General features: G+C 35.5%; 2 protein-coding genes across 4 annotated transcripts; one reads left to right on the forward strand and one right to left on the reverse strand.

Moving 5' to 3' along the window:
- Positions 1–5,209, reverse strand: LOC129891142 (glycolate oxidase 1). 2 transcript variants are annotated; one of them, XM_055966408.1, is made up of 12 exons: positions 4,833–5,209; positions 3,496–3,677; positions 3,277–3,401; positions 2,873–2,919; positions 2,052–2,129; positions 1,838–1,962; positions 1,659–1,725; positions 1,504–1,566; positions 1,085–1,154; positions 883–983; positions 650–754; positions 1–421 (listed from the first exon to the last, which is right to left on the reverse strand). In XM_055966408.1, the coding sequence occupies exons 2-12, from the start codon at positions 3,633–3,635 to the stop codon at positions 227–229; spliced, it is 1,116 nt and encodes a 371-aa protein (XP_055822383.1). In that variant the 5' UTR covers positions 3,636–3,677; positions 4,833–5,209; the 3' UTR covers positions 1–226. The 2 variants fall into 2 exon arrangements, with proteins under 2 accessions (XP_055822383.1, XP_055822382.1); XM_055966407.1 differs by having other exon boundaries at positions 3,496–3,671; positions 4,833–5,118.
- A 1,909-nt stretch (positions 5,210–7,118) lies between these two features.
- LOC129893280 (probable sugar phosphate/phosphate translocator At3g14410) lies at positions 7,119–15,059 on the forward strand. 2 transcript variants are annotated; one of them, XM_055968788.1, is made up of 8 exons: positions 7,123–7,228; positions 7,310–7,476; positions 11,736–11,843; positions 11,923–11,957; positions 12,647–12,759; positions 12,961–13,222; positions 13,326–13,594; positions 14,396–15,059. In XM_055968788.1, the coding sequence occupies exons 2-8, from the start codon at positions 7,375–7,377 to the stop codon at positions 14,518–14,520; spliced, it is 1,014 nt and encodes a 337-aa protein (XP_055824763.1). In that variant the 5' UTR covers positions 7,123–7,228; positions 7,310–7,374; the 3' UTR covers positions 14,521–15,059. The 2 variants fall into 2 exon arrangements, with proteins under 2 accessions (XP_055824762.1, XP_055824763.1); XM_055968787.1 differs by having other exon boundaries at positions 7,119–7,476.
- The last annotated feature ends 1,435 nt before the right edge of the window (positions 15,060–16,494 follow it).

The raw sequence follows: 16,494 nt of genomic DNA on the forward strand, positions 1-16,494 counted from the left end.
TTTATGCGTGAAGTTCCACGATATGATGATATATAGAAATAGAGGATGTACAATGGAGGCATCACTTGCCATTTATCAGAATATATCAGTTTTCCATCACCATGAAAAGCTTAACACAACCGAAAACTCATTAACAGATACGAGTATTCAAATCAAAACATAAGCTTCAGAGATAGTGAAGCAATACTTTGCTTTGATGAAATAATATGAAACTTGAGGTACATTTTCACAACCTTGGGGCTGGAAGAGCAGCATGTGGGGCGTCCCATTCAGTGACAATGTGGTTTCGGGTAATCTCCTTCAGTGAGCGACAGCCACTCAATGCCATAGTTAGCTCAAACTCATCACGCAACATTTGCAGCACTTTTCTGACTCCAGCTTCTCCTTCAGCAGCCAATGAGAAAACTACTGGCCTTCCAATCTGTTAAGGACACCACAGAACGCACGTCACTCACTAGAATCTATGAAGACGATAAGGAAACATGGTATAATATGCAACTGTGTACAGAAGGGAGATTTAAAATCACTTTCAGATTGTTGATCATTCTCAAGGGAGAATTTTGGAAAAAGGCGCTATTTGGTCTACTGGTGAATAGATGAAAGATTGAGCTATGTGCTAATCTAGGTCCAATGAGTATATGGTACTTACAAAAATGCCTGAAGCTCCAAGTGCCAAAGCTTTGAAGACATCTGTTCCACGGCGGACACCTCCATCCAAGAATACAGGGACCCTGCCTTGTGCACCTTTCACAACCTGGTACAATAACACAAACGGAGCAAATCAGTATGTGTACAGAAGCTCCCAACAGATATTCTAGGCAAAGAACAGATTAGTGGAACAACAAAAGAACAACTACTCTTAGAAACAAGCCATATATGTACCTCTTCAAGAGCCGAGATTGTTGCAGGGACATAATCGAGTTGGCGAGCGCCATGGTTTGACACAATGATACCAGCTGCTCCAGCCTGAACTGCAAGCCTAGCTGCAAGTTCAAGGTGGTAAATTGTTTCAGCATTAATGCATGAGCATAATAGGACTGAATAATAAAAGCGGGTAGATTATTTAGGGTATTGAATCATATACCATCCTCAGCCGTAAGTACACCCTTTACCAGGATTGGCATTGAAGTGATAGTCTGGAGCCACTGAACATCCTGTTCAAGTCCAGAAAGAAATCCTTGACATATGAAATTTGTCTCGAGATTCATTTTTAAGCACAGAATGCCCATCACAGTTTCAAATGATATGCATGTTTATCAAATCTTTTTTTGTCATGTCAAATTAAGTTTCGACTTTCAATCCTAACCTTAGTGCACTTGAACTACTGACAAACTGATGTTCTTTTCCTCATTGACCCAAAAAAAAATGTGTATTTCGTGTCTTTAGTGTTTCTACCTATTTGAGATTAAAGAATAGTTCTCGGCCTACTGAATTCTCAAGAAATGATGGAAAAGGGGAATAAAACATGGAATATGTAGGAGGAGCCGAAGAAAGGTAATGTACCTTCCAACTCAAAGTGCGATCAATTTGACCAGCAACATACGAAGCTAATCCAGAGTCATTAGCCTGCAACAAGAAGACAATTTAAGATTATACATAAATAGATTCTTACAAAAACTTGATGCACGGATTAGAGAACTATCCATTTTTCCACTCACTTGGTCCATCTTGCCAAGGTCCAATCCTTCAAAGTTCTTCAATGTCAAAAATGGTGGCAACACGAATCTGCAAGGTGATGAAGATAAAATTAACGTATACAGCTTCATATATTAAGCTCCTTAGCAGGCTGAAAAGGCAACACAACCTAATGGAGTGACAGTAATATAAGGATATATACCTGTTCTTAATATCAGCTTCTCTACGTCCGAGCCTTGGGGTATCAACTGTGAGGGCTATAGCCTTGAAACCTGCCCTTTCAGCTCTCCTCACAAGTTGAGCAACAACATTCCTGTCCTTGTAGACCTGAATATATGAGAGGATAGATACAATTTAGACATTATATGGTGTATGTATACATTTCTCCTAAATTTTAACTGCAAGTTCATGCTCACATAAAGCTGGAAGAAACGGATCCCAGGTCCTGTTGAAGCAACCTCCTCAACGCTGGAAGTGGCCCAAGATGACAATGTCTGAAAGACAAATTTTGTGTTGCGTTAACAAAGGGAAAAATACCACGCTCTAAGTCAAATACAAGTACTTTAGATCATAACAGCTTGTAAGGCTTCAAGTGCCTTCTGAGGAACCAGTAAATTGTTGTTCTAATACGTAATCCCTCTCTCTCCCGGGGGATAGTAATTACAGTAACAAACACCAACTAAAGATCGAATTAGCTGCAATGAAGAGGCAGAAATCATACATAAAATCAAAGGGTGCAAAGCTATACTCCGTTTCCATTGAAATATCTTTTCTGTTCATCCATACTCTAAATAACAAGAAGTCTTACCCTGTATAAATTTATTAACAATGAACAACAAATTCCAAGGTTTCTAATTGCAATAAGAGAACCAAAAATGGAAAGAGAAAAGAACTTGTACCGTACATGTTAAAAAATAAAGGCAAGGGAAACAAAATGATGTTGCCTGATTATGTGATCACTTCCAGAAACTTAAAGCTTCATTTATTACGATTGTAACGTAATTATATGCAAGACATGAAATGCAAAGCCAAAGTTGACTCAATTGTATCAATTGTACTATGCATTTCAAAAGAAGATTTAAAGTCACTAACCATTGGCTGCAATGATATTCGTATAATAGAGAATCCTAAAGTACTTTATCGACACTATGTAACATCAGCTATGATCCATCATATTTGCAATCCAAAGGCATTATTATAAAATTAGAGTTACTATGGAGAACCAAGTGAGACTAACCATGATTGTCCCTGCTGCTGATGCTGCTCTTGCTGTAGCATACTCTCCTACATAAAGCAACCAAGTAATCAGAATTCCAAAACACCTTACAGTTTTCCACATAAAGACTGCTCGAACCCTCAAAAAGGATGTTTAGTACTACACATAAATCTATTGCCATCTGAACCCTAGACTCAACTTTAATAATCAATAGTTAAACCAAATGTGAGTATGTGACCAACAATTTTCTCAAGTAGACAGAGCTCAAAGCCTTTCAAAAATGCATGGATGGAAATTCATAATTGATTGAAAATTATGTCCGTTGAGGTTAGTTGTGATAACATGACATAAATTCATAGTTATGCCCAAGGAATCCAGATAGTATGATTATACATTAAAAAAACTTGTATGAGTGCTAGGTATACCTTCAGGGTGTGCCATTTTCTGCATGGCTGTTGGTGCAATCATGATAGGCATTGAAATCTTGAATCCTAGCACTGTGGTGGCCATATCAATTTTGCTCACATCAATGAGAATACGGGGCCTAAACCTGTATCGGTTACAAAAGAACAGAATATATATGTGAATATAATCCCAAGAGTCATATTTTATGTAGTTCAGGTCTTAGACCTAGAGCTGCTTACAGAATTCTTGAGAAGGCGTTTCTGTTCTCAGCCAGAGACCACTGGTCCTCAGAGCCCGAGGCATAGTAGTCATAAACCATCTTTGGCAACTTTTTCTTGGCAATCTCCTCATACTCCATAACATTGGTTATTTCCTCCATCTTTAGCAGTTATTTTGCACTCCCCCTCCAAAATTCCTGATGCTACACAAAATTAGCACTATAGACAAGCCTTCTTGAAGATACATATTACTGTTAAATCACATGACAGCAACCAAGGAAAATATTTTACTCAAAGAAACTTCATCTACATCTTTTTCTAGTGTTTGGTTGGGCATAAATTAAGTACCATATCATGATATAAAGTACGATGATAGTATCTGGTTGATATTTTTTAGTATTACTGTCAAATATTAATGTCTAAAAGTTAGTTAAAGCAAGTGATACGAAGTGAGAGCTGGGATACTTATAAAAGAAGATGACTTCCACCTATATAAGTCATCCACCCCTTTTGATGGAAAATAGTTTCCTCCTATCAAACACCAAAAAATGACTTCACGTAAAACATTCTTCAAGAAAAAAAAATGTTTTCGTCATACCAAATACACCTTAATTGTGAAGCTGAAGAAGTATGCATCAAAGATGTAAAAACAACTTAGATAAACAACCATAAAAGAAGTAATTAGAGCTGGGATACTTATACAAGAAGATGACTTCCACCTATAAGGGAGAGAAGTCATCGACCCCCTTTGATGGAAATAGTTTCCTCCGTCTACCAAACACCAAAAAATGACTTCATCATGTAAAATATTTTCCAGGAAAAAGTTTTCGTCATAATTAGTGAAGAAAATGTATGCATCAAAGATGTAAAAGCAACTTAGATTAACAATAGATTTTCTATGAGCCTAATGGTACAAGAAACTTCACATGTTTGATTAAAAAAAAAAGGTAGCTCAGTCACAAAGCATCCCACGTTAGCTAACAGGGTCCAGAGAAGGGCCGCACCCAAGGAGTGTGACGTAAACAGCCTAACCTAATGCAAACATTAGTGACTACTTTCACCGCTTGAACCCGTGACCAGGTCACACGGAGACAACTTAACATTATGTTTGATCAAGAAATAATAAACAAGAACAGAAACAGAACAAAACCCTTGAATAACAGAAAACAAGAACAAGGACAAATGAATCAAAAATAGGAAAACAGAGTCTCTTTAGATGGTACTGTTCACTCGAAGTAACAAAAGCATCAAACATGCATGCAGTAAACAGATAGCTAACAGCTAATAAGGACTCAAACAAACAAGATTCTTGAAAGTAAATTAAAACTGAAGAAAGAGTAAGGAAATCTAGAACAGACCTTGGACACTCCCAAGCTGTTGAGAACACTTTGTGCTAAGTGAAAACCAGTGAACAACTTGCTACTAAAATAGTAGAGAAGGAACCAATAATAATACTGAGAAAAATGGGGCAAGAAATCAATTAAATAGGAAATAAGAAAAAGACAAATAATTGTATGGGGTGGATGAATAGAGAAGCACAAATTGAGGATCAGTTTTTGGAGGTGAATATTATAAACCACATCCGATTAGGGGTGGGCGAATGTGTGGCTCTCTATCACATAACCCTCTTCTGTGTTTCACAATTTCCCTTCACTATCATCCCCACAATAATATCCAAAAATAATCCATATTCATCTGACTTCTAGCAACGGTAAAGTTGTCATCATATGACCTATATATTTCATGAATAATATGAGTAGATTGTCTACATCACACCTCTAAGAGTACAACCTTATCTGATCCTATCAAAACACAAGATATTTTGTACAACCACCCCTACATCATTCATCTAGTATGTATCACTGAACTTACATGCTTATTGATTAACGAAAAAAGGGCATAAATCGTAATTTTATCATAAAGTCATCTCAATAATACCCTGCCACTTGTCCATATACAGAAAAACAGAGGATTATATGAAGATAAGAAGAAAATAAAACGATATGGGGGAGATGAGAACTGAGAGTCGCTGTCTTCTAGCGAAATAGATACTGCTAAAAGTCCAAATTATTCGACGAATAGCTATAATTTCAAGTGGTAACAACGGAATTCAATATATTCAATGTTAAAAATAATTAGCAAAATTATCAAATTCGGTCAATCCAAAAAGCTTAGTAATTAGTATCCATAATAAACCAAAGATTTTTACATGGGCAACTTGTTGCGAGAATACATTGGGATGGGTGCAGCAAGACTACACGTGAACTTGAGTAATTAAAAGGCCATTGTTAAATAGCCAATAACTATATATAGGCATGGTTAGGCAGTTGAGTAGTAAAGTAATATGTCATGCTGAGTCTGTCAAATGGGAAAGAGTAATAAGCTACTGTTTAATCATAAATTTTGAATTAAATTTTAAAAATTATAATTTTTAGATTTTAATTTCAAAATCTATGACTAAAAATCTTAAAAGTTAAATTCATATAATTTAAATTTGGAATTCAGGTTTGTGACTTTTTTCAATTAAGAAAAAGATCAAGCAGCTAATAGGTACGAAATACCCACCTTAGCCGATGAAAAACTTGCAATTTTGAATCGAGGAAGCTATTCAAGAGCTTAGTTGTTACTATTTGTCCTTAAAATGGTACATTTAAAACACACGAATTGACATTATTAAAATATGTGATTTGTATAATATAATTTGCTCAATTAATGGGGATAAGGAAAAAAACTTAACAAATATAGAATAGAAATAAAATAATAAGAGCCTATGGTCCGGTGTTATTGGCTAACAACATCAACGAATAAACTTTGGGTATTATACTATTATTGATATTAATCATGACAATGAGCAACAAAGCAAGAACACATGATAGTAGTAGAAGATTGACAAATGGTTAATGAATAATGATTCCATGGTTCACACTTAGAATGAAAGATTATTTATAGCTAAATCATAAAAAATATTGTCTCCAAAATTCACCCTTCGGAGATTCTTATTTGCTCACGTCTGTATCAGTTACATAACATTTGGGGGAAGATTGTGAATCTTTCGAAAACAATTGAGCTTTGTCCTTGCCTTATTCAATTGACTTCACTATTTTGGATTTCAACCTACGAACTGACATCAAATCTTATAATCAATTTTATAATTTAAAAATAAATTTGGGATATGAATATTTCACATAAAATGAAATAACCCAAATAATTTTTATATCATTACTGTTAAACAAACAAAGTCTTTATTAATTTTTGAGAAAATTTCAAAATAACAATTGTTTGAGGTCTAATTATCAAACATAACAATAGTTTAGATAATTATCAAATATAACAAGAGTTTTAAAATTTACTCACTAATAGTGGTACAACAATTCAATTTGTATCAGTGATACATCAACATATACAAAGCGAATTGTTGTATCAAAGCAAATTATTGTATTATTGATACGAAAACAAATTATTGTATCACCAATATAAAATGAATTTAAAAAAAAAACACTTCTACAAAGTGAATTTTAAAAACTATTATATTAACGATACAAGACGAATTTCAATAACTTAAATGTTATGTTTGATAATTTCTTTAAATTCTGGCTATGTTTGGTAAATATAATGTATAAGTTTAGCTACTCAGGTAATTATTCTTTTTTTAGGAAGAAAAAGAAAAAGAAAGTAAACGAGAATGGCGCAGTCGGTAATAGGATCAAAAGAGAAGTGGGAAATCAAGCAACCAAAACCAATTCCACCAAGTCAGGCGCGCTAAAAGTCTGAACACTACACACTTTCTGATTTTCTTGTCCCACTTTTTAACCATTCCACTCCATCAATCTGTCAGTTATTAAACTTTTCTTCAAATATCAACATTCCCACCGTGAAAGCCCAGTGTGTGAGGTTTCAGAAATGGCGGATCCGCAGAGAAAATGGCTGAGCGACGATGTGTTAACATACGCATATCTTCTACTCTACATTGCACTCTCGAGTGGTCAGATCTTCTTCAACAAGGTCGCTTCTTATTCCTTTTAATTAACCACGTAAAATTTGCATATAAATTGATTTGGATTCGTTGTCTATATTGCATTGATCTTGTAATTTTTATTGATACTGGAGTAATGCTTTGTGCCTTGGATCTATGGGCGACTTTAGCCATTGCCTTCATTTTGGACCTATAGTTGAAAAGTTTCATAAGATACGTGTTCGTACTCACATAATAACAAGAGAGTATTGGTGCAGTCACTCAGACGCCGAGCTAGAATTTGAAGCTTAATTCAGGATTTTAGTCCTTTTGAGTTAGTGTGTTCTAGATAAATAATTTGTACGATAGATTTTCTTATGGCAAATGCAAGGATTGGACCAAAACTGCCCCCGTGCAGTTTTACTTTGCGTCCATTTACTTAAAATCGTGGATCTGTGTTTGATGGTTTGAAGAAATGGCTCTTGTTATGAATAATACACACGTAGTAGAAGATTGACATTGTTGCAAGGTTGTGAAATTACACCCTAAGGAGTGTTGACGTTCATAGGGCCAATTGCACTTCAACTGGTACTTGAACTCTGTCTTCTCTTCTTTATTTTTTGAGTTGTTATAGAGGATAAGCTGGGAAATGAAGTAATCAAGTAAATGAACTAGTTCTTAGACATTTGAAGGCACCAAGCTGGAGTTTAATGATATAGAACTTCATATTCCTTTCATGGAAAGCCTTAGTACCATAAGTCTCACTAATTCATCGATTTGTTTGTTCCAACTGTATTGTTTGTGAAAACATTTTATTCCTTTAACCGGAAACTTAAGGTGACATTCTGTTTTTAATCAGTCAAAAATCTCGTTGACCAGTTTAAACTTCAAAGAAGCTACTGAAGTGTAAACACTGGAAAGATTCTTATCTTCTAGTATTGCTTTTATGCACACTATCTATATTTTGTACATTTTACAACTTAGTTGAGAATTCATTCTAGAAATTGTTAAGTGAACATATAGAAGTGGCATTCAATATACATAAGGAGCAATCTATTAGAAGATTATGGAAGCTCTAAAGTAAGTATTATTGCCATAGATGACTTTCAGTTTCTTTTTGTGGGTTTGAGGTGTATTGGGGACTCAAAACAGGTTTGTGGTCAATGGATGTAAATGAGTTTCTTTTTCTGGTATAAAGTCTCTACTGAGCTTATATGGAATTGTTATGCTTGTTGAACAAGTTTTGATGCTCTCTTTACATATATGAGATCCAAATCAAACTGATATAAAGCTTATAAAAAAGAGGAGATCCAAATGTGTATGCTACTTCACAGTACTGAAACCTTTTGTGCATACTAAAAGTCATTTTGTTTTTAATGCTTTATCATTAAAAAAGTAGTTCAGTATAAAGCACACCACCATGTATGGTTTTCCTTTTCCATATGTCTGTCCTGTCCATTACTGTTTTCCTTGGCAAAAGTTCCCTTCCACATCAGTGTATGATGGGGACACTGAGAACTAGGGTTGCATGTTATTATAGCCTATCAATCATGTTCGTATAAGTTCCTTAATTGTGATCTATCATGTATTCAGTTAGATTTTTCTTTGCTGATATCAAGTTAGAATCTGTAAGTTTTTATTTTTTTGGTCCTGGAACCTATATCATTGGCTTTGATCTTTTATGTCATTAGATAATTTCACCATAGTTCCCATACTTGAATTTTGAGAACCCGCGACATCTTAGTGAATTAAATGCCTATAAAATAATCCTCTGTTAGTGAGAAGTGAGTGAGAGAGAGAGAGAGAGAGGATCGGAGGGAGGAAGGGAGAGAGAGAGTGTCATGCCCCGAGTCTACACCCTAGGCGTGACCGCACTCAGAAACCATTGTTGGTTCCCAAGCAAACCCTTGGCCTAACTAACTACTAAGCGGAAGACTCAACTTAAAGAAATATAACTCATGATGGGCATGCAAATTTATAGAAGTGCACTCCTCAAAATAAAGTCTCAAAATAACTCTGAATATAATATATGAATAATTCAAACATAACCCTGAGAGTAAATGGAAAGAACTCAAACTCTGTCCGACTATTCTACGAAGCCTCTAATGCTAACTATGAAAATAGGTACCGGGATAGGCACGCGGCTACCTCAAAAGTAATAATAATGTAAAGACTGAAATAAAGACTCAAGAGCTCCTTTGAATGCTAAGAGGTCTCACCAAAGCTGAATGAAAATCTGTTCTTCAACGATGCGCTTGTTGAGGATCTCTATTACCCGTGTCTGCATCATAAAACGATGCAGCGCCAAATGACGTCAGTACATGGAATGTACGATATGTAAAATAGCTAAAAAGAAACTAACTCAAGAATGCTCAACTCAACTCAATTCATGAAATAACTCAACTCAATAAAGCATGCACTATGTATAAATAAGACAATGCGTTAATACATAGATAGATCATGCAACTCAGTATAAAATAATATTTTATTCTTAGGGAGTTTCTCTAACCATCACTATGAGCATCGTGATGATACAATCAATTATTGTCGTTGCCACATCCGTCCAATACCTTGGCAGGGTAAGGGACGTGACTCATCTCATGGATCCAATAAAAGCCCTCAATGAGGCTAATGAGGAGTCGTCCGCATGAATAACGCGATCCTATCCTAAGTTGACTACGTAGTTTATGCGGTTCGAATTGTTCTATACTCTTACTCAAATCGGTACTCAATATTACTTTCAAAAATATATTTATTATGCTCATATCTCAAATGAGTGTATGTACTCAAATAACTCATTTAGACTCATTGAACTTTACTCAATTTACTCAACTCTTCTCAACTCATCTCTTCTCTTTAAATTAGTTATATTCTCAACTCAATGAATGCATTTAAAAGCATAACTTGATTTCTCAACTCAATCTCAAAATAGATATTTAAATGCATTACTCGACTCATTTAGACTCATGCTCAAAATAGTAAAGACTTCTCAAGGCTCAAACTCCTTCTCAATTAAAAGTTGAAATATATCATTCTTTAAACTCAATGCAATGCATATAATTAATTATATGCATGTAGACATGAATATAATTAACTAGGGCTCATGTGAATGTAGACATGAACGACAATTTAAGAATTCAAATCATGGGAATCATTGCAATATATTTATATATACAAGGAACTCAATAAGGAACCACATAGATAACTCAAGAACTCAATTTAACGGTCTTGAAACTCAAACTCGAAACTCAACTCGACTGAATGAAGATGTAGGGCACAAGGACGAACTCAGTCCTATGTTGCGATTAGCCTTATATACCTTGAACGACGATTATCTAAGCGAAACTAGAAGATCTTGCTTGAAACTCTTGAACCCTTGTTTTTCTCCTTCTCTCCAATTTGTGCTCTCAAAAGATTCTAATTGTTAATGAGATAAAATGATTGTTGGAGACTGATAAAGGGTTGATTTTAGTCCCAAAGCGTTTTGGTTTGAGTTTGGAAAGGTGGGAAAAGACGAAAATACCCCCACTTAAAAATTGGGTCTGGCCGCTATGGGCACTTCTACGGACCGTGGAGTCTTCTACGGATCGTAGAAGGCCGGTCATAGAAGCTTGGTGCCAGGTTGGGACCTCACTGGAAATTGACCCTATAGGTCTACGACCACCCTCCTATGGATCGTAAAGACCCCTCGTGAAGCTCCACTAGGGAAAATACTAGGGGGCTACGAGTCCTTCTCTACGGCTCATACTAATTTGTACGGATCGTAACCTTGGTCACAGGACCTAGGTGCACATTCCAGTAGCTACTAGAATGTGTCACTGGACCCTACGACTGACTGTACGGATCGTAGAGTGAATGACGGCTCGTAAGGTTGAATCGTAGAAAGGGTCTTGGAACTATGAAAATGGCTGTGTCGAGGGGTTCCACGGGCCCCTTCTACGGCTCGTAGAACACTCTACGGGCTGCAAAGTGGGTCATGGACCTACTGACAGTGGTTTTCTCTCATTCTTTTCTCAAGGTTCTCGGATTTTATCTAATTTAAAATAGTACGAGGTGTTACAGAGAGGAATTGGGATTTTCTTTGGATTTGTGGCCAGTGGCCACAATACTTTATTTAATCATGACTTTCTGCTTCTTTTTTTTTTTTAAATTTCATGGAAAGAAGACAAGATAAAGATGTGCCATCCTTTATCTAGCTCTATTTTAAGTCAACTTTAGTTAACAATTGCGGCCTTTAAGACTAGTTTGCATCTCTGACATATTGTAGCTCCTTTAGGCTTTATCTGACTTATAGTGATGTGTGTTGCAGTGGGTTTTGTCTTCAAAAGAAATAAACTTTCCCTATCCCCTTGGATTGACTCTGCTTCACATGGTCTTCTCCTCAATTCTATGTTTTGTGCTTACCAAGGTTCTCAAGGTAAGAAATATTCCTTCTTTGTATTTTAATAGTTTCATGAATGCCACCTTATAGTGCTAATTCAGGGGATTTCATGCAGATAATGAAAGTTGAGGAAGGGATGACTCTAGATATGTGAGTATTCCAGCGAAAGAGTCTCATCTCAAATATTTTTCTTATTCTGGATATTGGTTGGCTTCTATCAGAGGCATTATTCTCTTTCCTGACATTTGTACTTAAGCTCATTTAGTCCTTATTTCCCAAATTATATGTCCATTTTCTTTATGTGATACACTTTCATGTGAAATAATTATACCACCTATCTTTCTCACAAGAAATTACACAACAATCCGCCTTTTTTATCCTAAAAAGAACTAATCCTTTTCATCAACTCTGTATAAATTGAAATTCAATTTGGAGCCTCCCTGTGTTTTTCATTAGAGTTGTTACATTTTAAATTCTGATCTTACAAATGTGCCAACTCAAATGGAGTAATCAAATAAACTAAAAAAGGAGTTCACCATGCTGATGTAATTACCAATTTTTTGACCAAATAATGAGAGAAACAAAAGTTAATGTTGAACTTTCTTACTTACCTATTTGTGTGAACTTAACCAAAAAGTTGATGAATCTTTTAGTGTGGGCTTCTCGTTATCTTTTTTACCTGCATTCTAATTCATCCATGTAAGATAACTATTTGCTCTTGTTGTCATTTTTTTTCTTCTTGTTGTTGTTCTTTTTTTGTGGTTTTCTTTTGTCAGATTTCTCTTCCAATTGTTTTAGAAATTATCATTCAATCAATATATTGTGGTTTTAATATGCAGATACATTAGTTCGGTCATACCAATTGGTGCAATGTTTGCAATGACACTTTGGCTTGGGAACACTGCCTACCTCTATATTTCTGTTTCATTCGCTCAGATGTTGAAAGCAATCAGTAAGTAGTACTGTTTGCAGCTGGCTTATGTACTGTAGACTACAGCATAGAAATATACTCATAGGGGAACTGTCATGCGACACTTCATGCTTGATAGATAAGCTTTAGAGGCTGGGCTGGTGACCATCTGCTCAAGTACTTTTTTAATTTGTGCCAAGGGCATCATCTCTCTCTCTCTCTCTCTTTTGGTTTCTTCTGCAGTGCCAGTAGCAGTTTTCATTCTAGGGGTTGCTGCCGGACTCGAAATGATGAGCTGCAGAATGCTTCTCATAATGTCAGTAATCAGTTTGGGTGTTCTTGTGGCTTCTTATGGGGAAATAGATATTAACTGGGTAGGTGTTGTCTATCAAATGGGAGGTGTTGTTGGAGAAGCTTTGAGGCTTATATTTATGGAGATTCTGGTGAAACGAAAAGGCCTGAAGCTCAATCCCATATCTGTGATGTACTATGTTAGCCCATGCAGGCATGTATTTTTATAGTCTAAAAGCTGATGTGTTGAAAATTTTATCTTTTCTGTTTCAACACTATAATTTTCAATTTGATTGGAATCTTCTTGTCAAATGCAGTGCTCTTTGTCTTTTAGTTCCATGGATCTTTTTGGAGAAACCTAAGATGGATGAACAGAGGACATGGAGCTTTCAACCTCTTGTTCTAACCCTAAATTCTCTATGTACCTTTGCCTTGAATCTGTCAGTTTTTCTGGTGATTCAACATACAAGTGCCCTGACAATTCGCGTTGCTGGAGTTGTCAAAGATTGGGTGGTTGTGCTGTTATCCGCATTACTTTTTGCTGATGCGAAATTGACACTGATTAATCTTTTTGGTTATGCTATTGGTAACTTTTCTAACCTCCTCCTCAAAATTCTTCTCCTAGCCCTCTTGTGTGGTTCACTGCAGAGATATTACTATTTAAAGTGCATTACAGTCATGTTCAATGTTCTCTGTGCTGAGCTCCACATAATCTTGTGCAGTCAAATAGGATCAATCTATAAAAAGATGAGATCAGTGAATGCATTTTTGTTTAGGTTCCCGAGATTATCTGCATTTTTTTTGTGATGAGGAGTCGTACGTCAATGGTTGTCCCCAGACGATGGATCAATCCCTTATATTGAAAAACCTGCATTAAATCTTCATCTCTTCTTGCTTTGGTTCAATTTGACTTCTGGCAGGTGCATAATCCTTTTGATTTGTATCTGTGGGTTTGTGCAAACTTTAGAACTTTTGAGAATGGACTGTACCAACTACCATAACTGCAAATATCAACGCTGCTGCTGGTCTTTGGAGAATACCTGAGATTTCTTTTGACCTATTGCAATTGGTTTTGATTTTTTTAGAATTAGAATTAGATTGGACTGACAAAATCATCACTTCTAGTTAGTGATTCTTTGGAGACAGATGCCAACTGATGGTTATGGATCTTAGTAGTACATCATTTTGTAACTTGGAGGGTGATAAGTGTAACGCTGATCTAAACTTCAGTTGATTGGGATGTTTTTGTTTTTCTTATTTCTCATACTAGTTTTTCTAACCATAAGTTTCTGCCTACTGTGTTTATATGTGTGGTAAGAAGTATGATGATTCATGGTACTACTTCATGAGCACTTAATAACATACGGAGTTGTGGTGTTCTGTGCAGCTATTGCAGGTGTAGCCGCATATAATAATCACAAGCTAAAAAAGGGAACTTCCCCAGAAAGTTCAGACGATTCTGAACCCAAACAGTCTGTACCTTTAATACAATCTTCAAATTCCAACAAGTAGATGTATGTGAAGAACAGCCTCACAATTTATCCTGAGGTTTTGCATGTAAATGATGGGAATTGTTCAAGTTCTTGTATTGTTCTTAATTGGGAATGGGAGTGGTTTTCAAATGATGCATTATTTGACATACTGGCTCAAGATTTTGCTTTATGAGAAGCCATAGTGAAACACGGAGATATTTGACTGAAAAGCATTCTTGTGGATGCAACCTTTTCTGGTTGCTGCTGCTTTTGAATCTGGCGGATTTTTGTGATACATGTGATGATAAGAAACAAAAAAAGTTATACTTGTATGACGTAGAGAGTTCGGACCTTGTTCTACACAAAAAAAGGCTGGACAGACATCAAAACATGCTGACAGTTAACACACTACAATGTATTGTGGACATTTTTGAATTTCAGCACTTTGTGGCTGAAATTCTTTTATATAGAAGGCTGTTTGTGCAATTGAATTGTTCTATTCTTTTTCTGTATTATGTCCTGCTCTGTAAATCAGAGTATGACACAATGTTTTCACTGCATAAGTAGGATATTTCAGAATGATAGTTCTTATATATACAAATTGTGAGTTCATGTTGGTAAAATGAGATTTGCAGAATTGCATTGCTCAGCTACTGATAAGTGGAAGATTCCATGGGACTGGCTGTATCCACCAGTTGTTTGATGGAAGTTCTCGGTACGAAGGACTCCGAAGAGTTGACAGGTGATGAATAAGTGAAAATATGTAGCTCAGATTGTTCATTAACATAGGATTTGCTTGTTATTCTCTATTAAATTTATGTTATCAAACATTCACTCTTCTGACAGATCTCTTACGTCGACTTTAGTGAACGAAATTTTGATTCAAATTTACTTCACCATTTCTCTGTATTTTCTATTCTCATGAGTTGTCTGTTTGTTTGGCTGATTTCCATATCATCTTGTACTAGATCTAGTTGTTTCCTATGCAGAAACTTTTAACTTCTATATTAATCTTTGCTTGGTACTCTCTAGATATAGTTTTCAATGGCTCTGGTCACTAGGACTTCAACCATCAGTAGTCCAGGTGTGAATTCATGTTAGTCAGGCTTCATTACTAATACAGTATTAAGTCAGAAACCAAAATTTTTTATCCTACGGCTTATTGGTTCAAGTGCTCACTTCTTTGTATAGGACAAGGGCCAATTAAAGGTCAAGATAGTACACTTGAGACGAGATCAATTATCAAATGAGATTTTTTTAGTGTAGACCTTGACTTTGTTTCAAAATGCCACACCTGGTAGCTGGCATAGAAGAACTTTTTGTATTAACAAAGATAAGGTTTGGCTTTGCCTAATTGTCTCCTCCCGACTATATTCGTCATATTTGGAACTTCTTTATTTTTTTCTTAAGTAGGAAATGTTTTCTGACTTTCAAATCATGTTTGGTTTGTCAAAATTTTGAAAAAATACTTTTTCTATGAGAACAAGTTACATAATATACTTGAAATACCATTTTAACTTGAATATAATATTTTTTTTGAGTTTCACAATTTTTATGATCAAATGCCCCAAGTTCGATTGGCAAGAAAGATAACCATATATAATGCGGTTATTTGCACGAATGTCCTATTTTAGGGTGATGTTTAATTTTTATCCCTTAAATATGTGGTTTTTGGTTTTTTTTTCAGTATAATAGTTTAAGTAGTGATTGAAAACATCCTAGACATAAAAAAAAAAGTTCTTTCGGCATGAGTTTATATTTTCGTATCATAATATGATATAACTTATGTTTTACAAGACATAATAAGTTATGTCGCTTACTTCCTACAGAATTGATGCCCGATAGAGACAGAAGCTTAGTTCAGAACCCACAAGATATAACGTACAAGATATAACTTAATTATTCCAAAACTGATGTCGATAGATGCATAACTCATAAGTGCACTTTAAACTTATACTGAACGAATTAGATACTACACCACTTATGTAAGATAAGACAAAATTTTTCTAAATTT

This window comes from Solanum dulcamara, chromosome 6 (assembly GCF_947179165.1).
Source record: "Solanum dulcamara chromosome 6, daSolDulc1.2, whole genome shotgun sequence".
Taxonomy (NCBI): domain Eukaryota; kingdom Viridiplantae; phylum Streptophyta; class Magnoliopsida; order Solanales; family Solanaceae; genus Solanum; species Solanum dulcamara.

What these genes read in the sequence shown, in the direction of transcription:
- LOC129891142 (XM_055966408.1), bottom strand. Translation starts at nt 3,635, where the DNA reads ATGGAGGAAATAACCAATGTTATGGAGTATGAGGAGATTGCCAAGAAA. An exon ending in ACCTTGGCAAGATGGACCAA is followed by an intron (nt 1,567 to 1,658) that starts GTGAGTGGAAAA and finishes TTCTTGTTGCAG; the next exon opens with GCTAATGACTCTGGATTAGC. An exon ending in TGTACTTACGGCTGAGGATG is followed by an intron (nt 984 to 1,084) that starts GTATATGATTCA and finishes TTGAACTTGCAG; the next exon opens with CTAGGCTTGCAGTTCAGGCT.
- LOC129893280 (XM_055968787.1), top strand. Translation starts at nt 7,375, where the DNA reads ATGGCGGATCCGCAGAGAAAATGGCTGAGCGACGATGTGTTAACATAC. An exon ending in GTCAGATCTTCTTCAACAAG is followed by an intron (nt 7,477 to 11,735) that starts GTCGCTTCTTAT and finishes TGTGTGTTGCAG; the next exon opens with TGGGTTTTGTCTTCAAAAGA. An exon ending in TCAGATGTTGAAAGCAATCA is followed by an intron (nt 12,760 to 12,960) that starts GTAAGTAGTACT and finishes TTTCTTCTGCAG; the next exon opens with TGCCAGTAGCAGTTTTCATT.